The sequence below is a fragment of the Quercus lobata genome, chromosome 1, assembly GCF_001633185.2.
Source record: "Quercus lobata isolate SW786 chromosome 1, ValleyOak3.0 Primary Assembly, whole genome shotgun sequence".
Lineage (NCBI taxonomy): Eukaryota > Viridiplantae > Streptophyta > Magnoliopsida > Fagales > Fagaceae > Quercus > Quercus lobata.
The window spans coordinates 38,812,865-38,828,401 of NC_044904.1; the positions used below are offsets into that span (position 1 = coordinate 38,812,865).

The window sequence follows — 15,537 nt, forward strand, 5'->3', positions numbered from 1 at the left end:
TCTTGATGAATTTAATAGGATTGTTATTGATTTGAAAAATATTGAATGCAAAGTAGAAGATGAGGATCAGGCTCTAATTTTGTTATGTTCATTGCCTCCTTCTTTTGAGCACTTTGTTGACACCATGTTGTATGGTTCTGGAAGAGATTCTATCTCAATTGATGATGTCAAAGATGCATTGAATTCTAAGGAGTTGAAGAAGAAGGTTTCTGAAAATTGGGGCGATAATCAGGCTGATGGTCTTGTTGTTAGAAGTAGATCCAATGAAAATGGGTCTAGTAGTAATAGAGAAAAATCTAGATCAAAGTTTAGATTTGGTAAGTGTTACTATTGTAAAAAGGAAGGAAATTGGAAAAAAGAATGCACGCTACTCAAAGAGAAAAAGGAGAAAGAGAGTACTTCAAATACTAGTAATGTAGCTAGTGTTGCGGAGGTTAATTCTGTGAGTGACGACATAGTTCTATTAGTATCTACTGGTTGCTCCGATGACGCTTGGGTTCTTGATTCGGCTTGCTCCTATCATATGACTCCTAGAAGAGATGGGTTTACTACGTATCGGTCAATTAGTGGTGAAGTTCTGATGGGAAATAATATGATCTGTAAGGTCTTAGGGATAGGAACCGTGAGAATTAAGATGTATGATGGTGTTGTTAGGATTTTGTCTAATATTCGTCACGTGCCAGATTTGAGGAAAAATCTTCTATCTTTGGGTATATTTGATTCTCAAGGGTACAAATACACCGGTGAAGGTGGAGTTTTGAGAATTAGTAATGGTGGTTTAGTTTTCATTAAAGGAAATTGGTGAATGGTCTCTATATGCTATAGGGAAGCACAATTGTTGGTGTTGCAACAATATCTTCATCAGTAGATCCAGGTTCAAATAATACTCATTTAGGGCATATGAGTGAGGTTGGCATGTCAATACTAAGCAAACAAGGTTTGTTGCATGGTTAGAAAATTGGGAAGTTGGACTTTTGTGAACATTGCGTCTTTGGTAAGCAGTGTAGGGTCAAGTTCAATATAGAATTTTTGGTGTATTTTTTGAAATACAAGAGTGATGTTTTTGTCACCTTGAAGCAATATAAGACACTTATTGAAATGCAGACTTGTAAAAGGATTAAGTGTCTCTAGAGAGCTAATGGTTTGGATTATTGCCTAGGTGAATTTAATGAGTTCTGCAAGAATAGAGGTATAGTGAGACATAACACTGTTAGAAGAAAACCACAACAGATTGGGGTTGTAGAACGTATAAACAAAACTCTTTTGGAGAGGGCTCACTGTATGCTCTCAAGATTTGGTTTGTCTAAGGACTTTTGGGTTGAAGCAATAAATATGGTTTGCTATTTGGTAAATAGGTCTTCATCAACTGTCATTGAATTTAAGACTCCTTTTGAGGTATGGTTTGGTACTCTTGCTAATTACTCTATTTTGAGAGTATTTGGTTGTCCTATTTTTGCTCATGTGAATGATGGTAAACTTGAGCGAAGGGAAAATAGGTGCATATTCCTAGGCTATGCATTGGGGATAAAAGGTTATAGGTTGTGGTGTATGGATTCAAGATCCCCATGGTTAATTATCAGCGGAGATATGAAATTTGATAAGTTTTCTATTGTTGATCAGTCAAAAGAGAGTATTGAGATAGTCAAAGACCACGTTGTTGGTGAGCAGGTGAAGCTTAAGATTGAAGCTTTGTGGATTGTTGCTTTGGGTGAAGAGATTGTGTCTCTTTAATATTTGAAAGGTACTGCAAATGTTGACTTGGTATATTATAGGGATTCTACAGAGAGTAGTAGCATTGTTGGATTTGTGGATTCTAATTTTATTGGTGATTTAGACAAGAAGAGATTTCTGATAGGTTATGTCTTCACATTTGGTTGTGCTATTAGTTGGGAGGCGACACTACAGTCGACGATTGTTTTCTCTACTACAGAGACAGAGTATATGGCAGCGACGGAGGCAGTGAAAGTAACTATTTGGTTGAAGGGTTTGGTTGGTAATTTGGGTTTACAGCAGGATGATACTATTGTATTTTGTGATAGTCAGAGCGCTATACATTTGACTAAAAATTAGATGTATCATGAGATAACCAAACACATTGATGTCAGATATCACTTCATTAGTGAGATTGTATCTCAAGGCACTGTTGCAGTCAGAAAGGTTGCTACATTGGATAATCCAGCAGATATGATGACCAAGCTAGTTCTTTTGGACAAGTTCAAGAATTGCTTGGACTTGATTTGTGTTTGCAGTTTGTGATAGCCCTTAGGGGCTATGGTTTGGCGGTGGAGAAGTTTCATTTGTGGGGCTTGACAAAATTCAAGCCAAGGTGGAGATTTTCGTTGTTACGTGGCTTTTAATTTGGTCAAAGGAATTGACCAAGTCCTAGTACTAATAGGACTATGTTTTGTTGACTTAAGCAATTCTACTTCTAGGTGGAGTTTGTATTGTACTCCACAACAAAAGGCCCACATCTCTACTATATATACCCTAGCTGACTTATACTTTGTATAAATATGTTTGTCATGCGGCAATTGATTGACAAGTGATCAAAGGCAGCCACATATTATTTAGAGTTCTAAGCCGTGCTTTGTTTTGAGAGAGAAATTTAGGTTTACTCTAGTCATGTGCTTTTGGTGATTGAGAGCTCTTTTTGGTGTATTTGGGGCTTGGGTTTTGTGAGAGTGTTTTGGTACCACCTTTGTAATCTCTTTCTTTTTTTAGTAAAACTTTCTCCTCGACATTGCCCGTGGATGTAGGCCAAAAGCCGAACCACGTAAATCTTTGTGTTCTCGTGTGATTGTTTCTTTTGTCGTTCTATTTCTATTTTGCATAAACCCAATGTTATTTGGATACACACACAACAAATAGATATTCATGCTTCTGCTATTCTCAGGAAATTGGTATTAAAGCTTCCACTTTTACAACACCATATATTAGACATCCATAAATGAAAGTTATTATTAATAAGAAATTAACAAGTAAAACAAATTCCATTGAACCTAATCAAGTTTTCAATGCTCTTGTAAAATAAATAAATAAAAGTTCTCAAAGCCATTAATGATTCAAAGTTAATAGATACAAGAGAAAATTGCTTTTATTAAAAATTCACTATATGAACTTAAAATCCAGAACTCATAAGACAATCCTTCTCAAAAAAAAAAAAAAAAAAACTCTTAAGACAAGAGACAAAAAGGCTAAAATTATTATTCTAACGATACTTTTTTCTTTTTTTGGGGGGAGGGGGGAGGGTTTGAATTTAAAATTGGATGATGTGTTAAAAATTTAAGTAGTCAATACCACATTGGTACCAATTGTACCAATAATATGTACAATACTGGCCATTAAACTGATATTGATACTTCTCTAAATGTATCCGATAAAATATTTGAGTGTATCAATTGTACCGATGATTTTTTTTTGGTGTTTCAACTGGTATTGACATTTTGGTTAGTAACAAAAAAGTTGTTATAAAACATGTGGATTTTAAATAATATGTTTATAAACATATAAGTACAACATTAACGGATATCAAAATATTTCGCTCTTTTGTCCAAACTAAAATATCCTCCAATGTATTGACTACCTCATTAAAAACTCTTTAAGAATATATATATATATATATATATATATATATATATATATATGATTAAGTCATTTTGGCAAGCTCAAAGATAGGATTCAAAATGAGGAAATTTGCTAAAGATAAAGGTAGTACCTATTGATAAAAATATGAGGAAGAGTTGCTTGAGACAATTTGGTCTTGCTCATAGGAGATAATGCACCAATAAAAAAGAGTGAGCTGATCCAAGTTAAGAGCATGAAAATGGTAAATGAAGACCAAAAAAAAAAATTGAAGTAATAAAAAAGTATTATGTAAATTAAGAAAGTAACAGAGAATATGACTTCAAATAGAATAAAATTTTTTTTTAAAAAAAAAAAAGGAAATCACGCGGCTGACCCTAACTAATTTATTGAAGATTCTTATTCGACCCTGAAATTTTGAGAAAAAGGCTTTTGCCGTTGTTGTTTAAAATTTAACAAATGTTAACCGATCTTGATTGATGTTGACCAAGAAACTTGCATGCACTTGTGTAGAATGGCAATGAAATAAGGTAGAGTCGAATCATGGGTGTTCCATGATCCTTCCAATTGTAAAAAATTTTAAATGATTTGGCATTATTTAAACCTTAGATGTATTTCACTTTGAATCCTGACTTTTAAATAGATACTCTTCATTTTCATTTCACCTTAAAATTGAGATGATTCAATCCAAAATGTATGCGGAATAGAAGAATGATAGATCAGACAACTGTAATAATAAGAGAACAATAATATTAGTATCATATACTTTCACGCACATTTTACCATAACTATACTACGTGAATGACACACCTTTTAATGAACTGACCGATCCATATGACTTGTCCATTTTGAGACTTGGGAGAATTTTTTTTTTTTTTTTTTTTTTTTTTGAGAAAACTGCCATCAATGCCATTTCAATTTTCTATGAATCTGCTGTGGTTGTTGGGATTGGGCTCAATTTTCTTTAAATGCATCAGTAAATTGACTTGAAACTAATAAATAAATAATTTATAAAAAAAAATATTTTCACAACATTTTTACAATACTTTTATAACAAATTTTAAGTGGTAAGTTGTTATGAAATATGGATGGACAAAAAAGCGATTTTAATTGTGGATCCAAAATAAAACCAATAATAACTTGTTATCTATAATTTGTTATGAAAATATTATAGACGTAGCACTTATTAAGGAAAAAAAAAAAAAACTCTAAATTTTATGCAAAATTGGGTGATTTTTTTATTTAAAAAAAGTAAACATTGAGTGGGAATTCCAAAATAACTGTCACATTTGTTCCACGCATGTGGCTTAATATTTTGATCAGATGGTTCGCTCATTGAATCAAATGCATCATTTTAATTGTTGTGAAATCTCATGTATTTTAAAATGGATTACCAGCTCATCAGTCTAAATAATTTTTAAAATTTTTTATAATGCAAAATTATAATTTTTCCTTTAGGAGGAGGATCCTGCTTGCAAAATGGGGGCTCTGTCTGTCCGTTAAAAAAGAGTAAGGAAAATCCATCACTGTAAATGGAAATCATAAGCTTTAATGTGATACGGTTGCCCACCATCCCTAGCTTATTATGTAGGGAGTGATATCATTGAATTTCAATCCATAAAGTTAGATACACCATCTCATTCTCAATCACAACCATAAGGGCTTTGAATTTCACTTTATTACTTTAAAGTTCTGACATGATTTACATGGAGCCAACTGGAGCTTATTACAAAAGCAGCACTTCAAATTTATATGTAATAGGAAGGAGGTTGATAATGATAATGATTGATGCCAATATGAAACCCGTCCATGATGATGCGTAAGGCTATCACCGGAGTTTGTACAAAGAGTAACAGAGAATGATATTCTATGGATGTGCTGAAGGAAAGCAAAGAACTTTTGCTTTGAACAATTCCCTTCAATATTTATTCAAAAAGGGAAAAACCTACTCTTTTTCACTAGCCAAGTATTCTTCTGCCTCCTTTATCTGATCGATGACTCGAGAGTTGGAATCAAACTTGTCAGGCGCCTAACAAATTAAGAATCATTGAAGTATTGAACCAAAAGTGTGAAGATTGAACTCACCCAACCTTGTCTGCCCCTCCCAAGCATAGAAAGCAAATTATAAAAATAATCCTCAGACATCCTTGGTCCTTATCTCCCAAATGGCTTGATGGCTTCCTCTCTATTAAAAGTATGTGGTTGAATGAATAAATTTACTATATTCCAATAGCTTAAACTTTTGGGAGAATAGGTAATTTAATATAGTATTAAAGCAGAAGGTCTTGAGTTAACTTAATAGAGTTTCTTATTTTTAGTTAACTTCAGATCAAGAACTAATAGTAGTAACTTTAATTAGTTAATTGGCTGGTAATCTTCATTAATTTGAAAGCAAAGCACCTCATCATGATTTGTTTAAGCAAAGATTGTAGAAGAGCCTCCATAAAAAGAGAGGAGATTCCTAGGATTGTTAAGGCCTCCATGACTTTATTTTTTTAACTAAAGTCTAAAGTTCTTATATTGGAGCTTCACCTCCCACGTAATGTTATTAGGAAAAAATTTAGTTACAAAATTGGTTGTAACTTTAAGTTACAACCTTACTCAATATCTTTTTATTGAACATGAATTTTGACAAATCCATCATTGGATTACATCTTCTTCTTACATTTTTCATATTTGCATAATTTCTAGAAAATTAAAAATTAATAGCTATGTCATTAATAAATTGTTTTAATTGTAAGTTTTTGTAGTTTAAAGTTATGCATAAAATATAAACTTGTAGATTATATAGTAAATAATATCTGATTGACATAAAATTTGATCTATATTAAGAGAGTAAAGAACTTGCAATTCAACGGTTAGATTTTTAAAATATATAGTAATGTTTATTTTATTAAATAAGGTTGTAAGATTACAACTAATTTTATAACTAACTTTGTCCATATTATTATTATAGTGCGTGTGGATTAATGTTGTATGTTAGATATTACTCAAATTACGACCCAAAAAGTCTCAAAACTTGTGAGAGATATATATTTATTGCAAATGTCTAGAGATTTTCTATCTAGAATCACAATCAATTTCATTCCATTTTTACATATATTTTATACTATATGATAGACTGTGAAACACTTTTACATAAGTTCACAATTTTTTTCCACCACTTACGTGATTACAAAAATGGATATGAAATTAATTGGATACCGTGTGGTCCTGTAATTTTTCTTTCGAATATTGTGTAACCTTTCCTTCACATACACACGCACAAACAAAAGATACCTAGAATGAAGAAAAAATCACTTGAGAGTTGAGAGGTCCAAAATGTTAGTTACAAGCTTTGAATCCAGAGCTAACGCTAGTGATTCCTTTTTGGGGTTGCGAAGTCCTAGAATTTGTGATTTCAAATCAACCACACCCCAAAGTTACATGAAGACAAATTAACCATTCCCCCCAATAAGAAGGACCCATAGCGTCACTGTAATTTGTTCAAAGTCCAAATCAACCTCACAAATCACAAGCCCACCGCCAACAATAAATTTAACTCACATGCACAGATCTTATTAGCAAGCTTCACATGCACACAACAAAACAAAAAACCCCTACACATTTCATAAGACTGTATAGAACCAAAACCCCTGCCTTAAGATCCTTTTATATATACGTTTTTCCTCTGTTCCTCTCTCTCTCTCTCTCTCTCTCTCTTTTTGCTTTTGCTTTTATCCCTCCCTCATAATAATCTCTGCAATGGTTCGGCTCTCTTCTCTATCCTCTTGTTCTGCTTTTGGGTCATGTTTAACAATTCTATGTCTGCTCTTTGTTCAACCCCACATAGCTTCATCAGCTCTGATAATAAGCTTGAGAAACCACCATAAAAACCACCAACACAGAAGACCCATGATCCAAACCAACCAAAGCTCTTGTGCATTGTTTGCTGGTACCTGGGTTCGTGATGATACATACCCAGTTTACCAATCCTCTAATTGTCCAATCATAGACCCCCAATTCAACTGTCAAATGTACGGTCGGCCTGACTCTGACTACCTTAAGTATCGATGGGAGCCCCTCAATTGTCAGCTCCCAAGGTAAAAAAAAATTTATTTTCCTTAGTTTATACACATAATCATACTAATGTATGTGTTATTGTACATTTTTGTTTATGACACTTTGTGACTTGTTTAGCTTATTCATGGTAGGTTCAATGGGCTTGAATTTTTGGCCCAAATGAGAGGGAAGACCGTGATGTTTGTGGGCGACTCGCTTGGACGGAATCAATGGGAGTCTTTGATTTGCATGATCTCAGCTGAAGCGCCTTCAACCTCAACTCAAGTCATCAGAGGCGATCCTCTCTCAACCTTTCAGTTCTTGGTCAGTCTCAAATTCTCAATGTTGAAAAACCTCACTTGCAAAAAATTCGTCAATTTTGTCATGTACTTCTACAACTTTAACGAAATTGTCAACAAATTAATAAGAAAGCAAAAGTAAAGTGTGGTTTTCTGTTGGCCACGACAGGCGCACTACTCATTTTCGTCATGAATCCTACAATAAATCCAGAGGGGTAAATGTGGGTTTTTTTTTTTTTAATAATTTTTTTAGAACAGAGACCAGTTGATAAAAGTTTACAAGAGACCAAAAAGGCTGTCAGCATTATTTTTGACAAGTTGGTGCTAACTGCAACGCACTTAATAACCCTCTATTTATTTTTTCACCAAAAATTGTTAGACTCTTTGACATTTGCATAGTAAGTGTAAGTCCATCCAAATGGGGCCTCTAATAATTTGGTTTTGTCAAAATAAATGCAGGACTATGGTTTGTCCATATCATTTTACCGAGCTACATATCTGGTTGACATAGATATGGTTGAAGGAAAAAGAGTTTTAAAGCTGGATGACATTTCTGGCAACGGCAACGCATGGCGGAATGTTGATGTGCTCTCGTTTAACACCGGTCACTGGTGGACCCACAAAGGATCTCTACAAGAGTAGGTCAAATATATTTTCTACACCTCTATTTGTGTATGTACTATTAAACAATTGTTGTGTTGTGTGTTGTGACTCAATCGATAATTTTAGATATTTTTGACAAGGAATTTAATAATTTTAATTGAGATTTGAGGGTTAATTAAAGGTTATAATTTGCAGGTGGGATTATATGGAATCGGGAGGGAAATATTACCAAGACATGGATCGTTTGGATGCTTTGGAAAAGGGTCTTAGAACTTGGGCAAATTGGGTTGAAAACAACGTTGACAACAGCAGAACCAGAGTCTTCTTTCTATCCATCTCTCCGACGCACTTCAAGTGGGTCTCTCTCCCTCTCTTAAATAATTGTGTTGGGTGAATTTCTATGCTTCATAATTGCATGTTGGAGTTACTAGCACTAGGCTGCAAGCTCCAAGCACCAAAAATTCGTTGCAAAATGAGCTGTACATACTACATAGGGGTGCGAGTTGGGCCACGCTGGGCCCAATCGGAGTTTAGGTTAGTTCTAATTGAGTAAATAATGTTATTTAGATAGCCTGTTCCTCAACAAAAGAAAAGAAAAGAAAAAAGATAGCCTAAATACTTGAACTTCGTGTCGTGTGGTCTAAATCCTGCAGTGAAGGTACAATCACTCTGAGGCAAATAAGAAAAAATACTTCAAAACAAAGTTAGTTGTCGGGAGCCATCCGGTTTAAGCCCGTTTAGACATGTTTGATAATATTGTTTTAGCAGCGTTATTTAAATATTATAAAAATATATGTTAATAAAAAAATATTATGAAATTATGTATTGTGTTATTTAAACAACAAAAATTATTGTTCAAATAATATTACCAAACAAATACTTAGGACCTATTAGACAAGTAAGTTTTAACATATATTTTCACTTTTTAAATAATATTATATACTTTTTCACCCATAGATATATCAAAAACACCCAAATAACATTCCTCAAATTCTTCTACCAAATGGGCCTTAATTTTTAAGATGACTAATATGTATTATATTTAGCTGGAAATACAAAGGGCAATTATTTCTTCACTTTTTTCTCAAAAAAAAAAAAAAAAAAAAATTTCTTCACTTGAAAATGAAAAAAGAAATGTCCGGGTCTTTGTTTATTAAAAAGATTTTAAAAAAGAAAAATGATTTAAAGATTAATTAGCAATATTTTCATTCATAAATCGTAACTTTTTTACAACCTTTTCTTTCCGATGCCGAGGGTAGTAAATAATTTTCATCGAATAAAAAACCAAGAAAATAAATGACAGTCTTCTTCCTGCAGGATTACCATGGGCTGTTTGTTTTGTCCAGGGAATAAATACCAAATGAAAATCTGTTCTTGTCGGTAGCACTAGGCCACTGGCAATGCTGAATAAAAGCAAACTTACTAACATGACTAGCAGCCTCAATTTGTCGGATGTGCAAAAGTCATTCATTCATGCACTTTATTATGTTAATCTTGACTACTAAAACATGTCGGTCAAAGAACCAAAAAAAATATCTAGTTTTCCAGTTTTTATCAATTTTTGATAAATTTTCAGACCAAATTAGGATATGGTTCTCAATTGAGCCGATTAATTTGGCCCGGTTTTTAAAATCATACTTATTATTACTCAACAGACTGAATTTTAAAATCATGCTTATTATTACTCAACAATTTTCAATTTCTATTTTATATAGGACTGTGATAGTTATACACTGTATGTATAGGATATACAACTAAAATTATGTTCAATTAAAATGGTGAAATCATGTTTTCAAAAAATAATTTCATTATTTTATAATTATAATTAAAATTGTGTTTAACAGATGTGTGCAACAAAAATTAGTAAATTAGCGATTTGTAAAATCCACTTGTAGTAGCTGTTTTATTCAACTAATGGGCAAAAGTTGCATACATTTTTAGGTTTAAAGTTGTGAGACAAGAAAATGATAAAGTCATATATCAATTTATATCAAGGTTAATTTTGTATTTATGTATTCTAATAAGTATTACTGTTTCCTTATAAAAAAAAAAAAAAAATCTATATCAAGGTTTGGTATATACTTTTGCTTCATAAATTTAAGTACAAGTTGTTAGCACCCCTTATGTTACTTGTAATGATACAGATTTTGGGGCAATTAATTCATATATGTGGTGGAATGACATTGACAGCCCAAGTGAATGGAACGCTGGTGCAACATCAACAACAAAGAACTGTTATGGCGAAACAGCACCAGTGGCAACAAGTGCATCAACATACTCAGTTGGGGCATACCCTGATCAAATGAGAGTGGTGGATACTGTGATTAGGGACATGCGCAGCCCTGTATATTTGTTGGACATAACAATGCTATCAAAGCTAAGAAAAGATGGCCACCCTTCCATCTATAGCGGCGACCTGACCCCAGAGCAGAGAGCTAACCCTGCTCGATCTGCTGATTGTAGCCATTGGTGCCTTCCTGGATTGCCTGATACTTGGAACCAACTATTCTATACTGCTTTGTTTTTCTAAATTTTGTGTTTCCTACTAGTCTATAGCATTAATTTTTATGATACGGTTTATAAGAGAGGGCAAAATTGCACCTCTCTCTCTCAATGTAAATTAATGCGTAATTGTTAGGGAAGAGAAATAACTTCTTCCTTGTTAGGTATTCTACTTTTAAGCTTCTTCCAATTAGTTAAATTTAAATTTTAAAAAACATTATATTGCTTAGCAAAATAGAAATGGTGTTGATTCTTATTCTCTTTCTTTCTTTATTTTAATTTTTGGGAGACGGGAGGGGGGGTATCAAACCCACTCACAACTTCCCAAGTTCTTTTAATTTGAAATTATATGCTCTTTTCGGAAATGTCCTAATTGCTCTTGTTAGGGTTTGTGCGACTGGTAATCAAAAACAAAAACAAGTCACGTGACACTTTGTGATGAAGCAAAGATTGGGCTTTTAATTAGTTGTAGAGCCAGAAATTTTTTTCGGGGGACCAAGTTATATATATAGGGTTGAGTTTAAGTTACACTTAGGGTCCGTTTAGATTGAGCTTATTGTTGCTGAAACTGAAAACTGAAAACTGAAAACTGAAAACACTGTAGCAAAATAATTTTTAAATGTGTAAATAGTGTCGTGGGACCCATAAATAGTGCGTGAACAGTGCGTAAACAGTGCGTGAACAGTATTTTTTGTCCCCTGCACAGTACTTTTACTGTTCACGTGCAGAGAAAAAAAAAAAAAAAAGTAGGAAAACGTAGAGCTGAAACGCAAGTTTCAGCTCTACCCAAACGGGCACTTAATGTAACTTTAAACAATGTTACACAACTCAATATTTTTTAATTGAATGCGAATTTTGACAAATCCACCGTTAGATTACATTATTTTCATATATTCTCTATGCTTACAAAATTTCAAGGTAATCAAAGATTAATAGTCATGTCATTAATTAATTGTTTAAATTCAAGTTTTGTAATTTAAAATAATGCATAAAAGATTAGTTTATGGATTAAATGGTAAATAACATCCAATTGACATGAAAATTGGTATGAATGTCAAAAATATATAGAACATATAATTTAATGGTGGGATTTTCAAAATATAAATTCTATAACAAGTTATTGGGTGATGTAACATTACTTAAAGTTACACCTGGTGTAACTTTAACTCAACCCATATATATAAAAAATTAAATCCAAAGAATAACACACACACATATAGTGTGTATGTATTTTTTTTTATAAGTATATTTATTTATTTATTGCTTATACATAAAGAATGTTTGTAATTTTGATTTAACAAATGATATTTTCTTACTTAAAAAAATAATAACATCAAGTAAGTCTATCTCTAGGGAAAAAAAAAAGTCTTGACCATGGTTTTAAAAATTGGATTGGACTAGTTGGTCAAACTAGTTCAACTAGGAACTGGGCACCTATCTGATTTAGTAAAACCCCTAAAATCAACCAAAACTAGTCAAAAATAGGTCAAAATCAATCAAAAACCAGCCAGAACCAGTCAAAAACCAGAAACAAAAGTGGTTCATTAACCATACCGGTTTTTAAAACCATGGTCTTGACATGTTTAAAAATATACAAGTCAATTTAATAAAAATTGAACATAATTAAATTACATATGGTATATGTAGGGGTAGTCTTTGGGGCCCAGGCCCAGCAAGTAAGTGGTTCTGGCCCAAAGGACCCTAGTTAAATGAATTTGTAGAGAGCAGGTTACAGAACTAGGGCTGGACGAAGTGAACGTTAGTTAGTTGTATGCCATGCAACAGTCTGAACGTAAGAATATCTCATTTATGTCCACAGGATACCGGTCCGAGGAGACGTATGAGAACACCTTTTGGTTTGATTAAAGACTACAAAATTCTTTAATCTCTCTTTCTCTTTTTTCCCTCTAAATTTTTTGATCCCTTCTTCATGGGGATTTCCTTCCCTTATATAGCCTCCTTAAATTGATAAGAGCTTTACACTTGTTAATCATCTGGACCTTCACTTGAGTGCCTGTCCCATCGGACATCCACCTTATCTTTCTGTGAGTTGCATTGGCCAATGTAACACTGTTCGCCTGTCTTCTCCACATTAATGCGGCTGGAAAAGTAGCTTCCTTGCATTTAATGCGGCAGTTGTGGTCTCTCCCTGGACATCCTATGCTTTTGTTCTTCTCCCTGCTTTGTGAGGCTTATCCTTATAACCAATATTTGTTTGGAATGACTCCTTATTATGGATAGGGTGCATGTTGAGCTTATATTTGGCGCGTCCGAGGAGACACTCCTCCTCGGACGTCTCCTTTAAATAAGTTTGGGCTTATTAGGGTTGGGTTGACAGTTGCTTTGGCGGCCCATTTTCCCTTTGGTCGTAGTTGGACTCTGTATAGGGCCCAATGCTCGTTGTTTGACTTGGGAATTTTACCCTTACAGTATACATTAAATACACTTTGGTTTAATAAACTATGCATGATATAAGAGTAATTAGAGGGAAAAAATTGCATTAGTCAACTACATAAATGAATTATATATTTTTAGTAAAAATCTAGGGGGACCATTATTTAAATTTCATGTCGCCCCTGCTCTTAATATTGACAAAAAGAGAAAATAGAAGAGATAATGTTTGGGCAGTAGTGAGGTTTTTCATAATAAGAGTTCTGAGTGTGGTTATCTTTACATTTCAGAGAGTTCAAATAGCCTATTTGTAAACACATAAAATTCCTAATATTTATTTTTGTTCCAAAACATTAGGATTTAAACATTGCAACTCCCTTATTTATCTCATGAAGAAACAGATGAGTTTCACAAAGATGATCACACAGATCTTTGACTCAAGCACAAAATCAGAGAAAGAAAAGTTGTGAGAAAGAGAAAGAAAATGAAGAGAAAAACAAAGAGAGAATTGAGAAACTCAGAGAGGAGAAACTGAATTGTTCTTTACTCAATGAATGAAAATATAATACATCACGTCTCTATATAAAGGAATTACATGAAATAAATAGGAACTAGAACCTTCTAACAATTCTAACTAACTGTAACAAATTTTCCCGCCACTACTGGAGCTTGAATTGCTTGGGCTTGAATGTACTCATGTCATATCAGAAACACACGTGCCATAACTAACTCTCACCCATACTGAAACGACACAGTTTAATTAAGTAGTTTGCACATGTGTGAATCCAACATGTGTTAACTGTCTTCCTTCTTGGACTGTAAATGTTGCTCTATTTTTCTATCTTTATCATCCCCCCTCAAATGAATGGGGGAGGAATGAGGCATGAGTTTTTCATGAAATAAAAGAAACGAAGGTCCAGGCAAAGGCTTAGTAAATATATTTGCAAGATTATCCTTGCCAGAAACAAAGGAAATAGCCAAATCCTTACGAAGAACACGTTCCCTTATGAAATGATAATCTACCTCAACATGCTTTGTACGAGCATGAAAAACTGGATTCGAAGAAAGAGCAATGGCAGACACATTGTCACACCATAAAACTAGAACATGATGAAGGAAAAGAAGAAGATCACGAAACAATTGTCTAAGCCAGGAGAGCTTAGCAGCAGTGGTGGCAAGTGCACGATACTCGACCTCTGTGGAGGATCTGGAAACAGTGGTCTGTTTCTTAGATGACCAAGAAATCGGATTGGAGCCTAAAAACACCATAAACCCAGTGGTAGACTTCCTATCAAAAGGATCACCTACCCAATCAGCGTCTATGAAGGCAGTTAAAGTAAGAGGACCTTAAGAAAAATAAATTCCATGAGAAAGAGTAACCTTCACATATCTGAGAACTCTCTTGGTAGCCTCTAGATGAGTGGTTGTAGGAGATTGCATAAATTGACACAATTGATGAACACTAAAGGCCAAATCTGGCCTAGTAAATATGAGGTATTGAAGAGCCCCAACCATGCTTCTATAAGTAGAAGGATTAGATAGGCGTAGACCAGAATCTGGAGTAAGTCTTGTGGCAGGACAACATGGTGTTTTTGTAGGCTTGGAATTATGCATATTGAAATGATGAAGAACATCAGAGGCATACTTAGTCTGTGATAAGGTAAGGCCATACTTTGTGGGTGTGATTTGAATACCCAAAAAATAATTGAGAGGGCCAAGATCTTTGAGATCAAAAGTAGCACTGAGAGCTAAGATGAGATAGGCAATCTGTGTAGAAGCATTACCAGTGATGATAATATCATCAACATACAACAGTAGGTAGAGAATAGTAGAGCCTGAATGATAAACAAAGAGAGATGAATCTGCCAAAGAAGCCACAAAACGAAGATGAAGCAATTGGGAGGTGAATCTCTCAAACCATGCCCTTGGAGCCTACTTTAACCCATAAAGGGACTTTAGTAATTTGCAGACATAATGAGGTTTAGAGGGATTAACATAACCCTGTGGTTGCTGCATATAAACTTCCTCCTTAAGATAGCCATGAAGAAAGGCATTGGAGACATCCAATTGCCTAATAGACCAGTTAAGACTGACTGCAATTCCCAAAACCAACCTGACT

At 33.9% G+C, this 15,537-nt stretch overlaps 1 protein-coding gene across 1 annotated transcript; it reads left to right on the forward strand.

The window, feature by feature from the left end:
* Nucleotides 1–7,021: 7,021 nt before the first annotated feature.
* On the forward strand, nucleotides 7,022–11,247 carry LOC115989777 (protein PMR5-like). Its single transcript, XM_031113645.1, has 5 exons — nucleotides 7,022–7,664; nucleotides 7,776–7,947; nucleotides 8,382–8,560; nucleotides 8,721–8,879; nucleotides 10,716–11,247. Exons 1-5 carry the CDS (start codon nucleotides 7,327–7,329, stop codon nucleotides 11,053–11,055), a joined length of 1,188 nt encoding a protein of 395 aa, XP_030969505.1. The 5' UTR covers nucleotides 7,022–7,326; the 3' UTR covers nucleotides 11,056–11,247.
* Nucleotides 11,248–15,537: the final 4,290 nt, after the last annotated feature.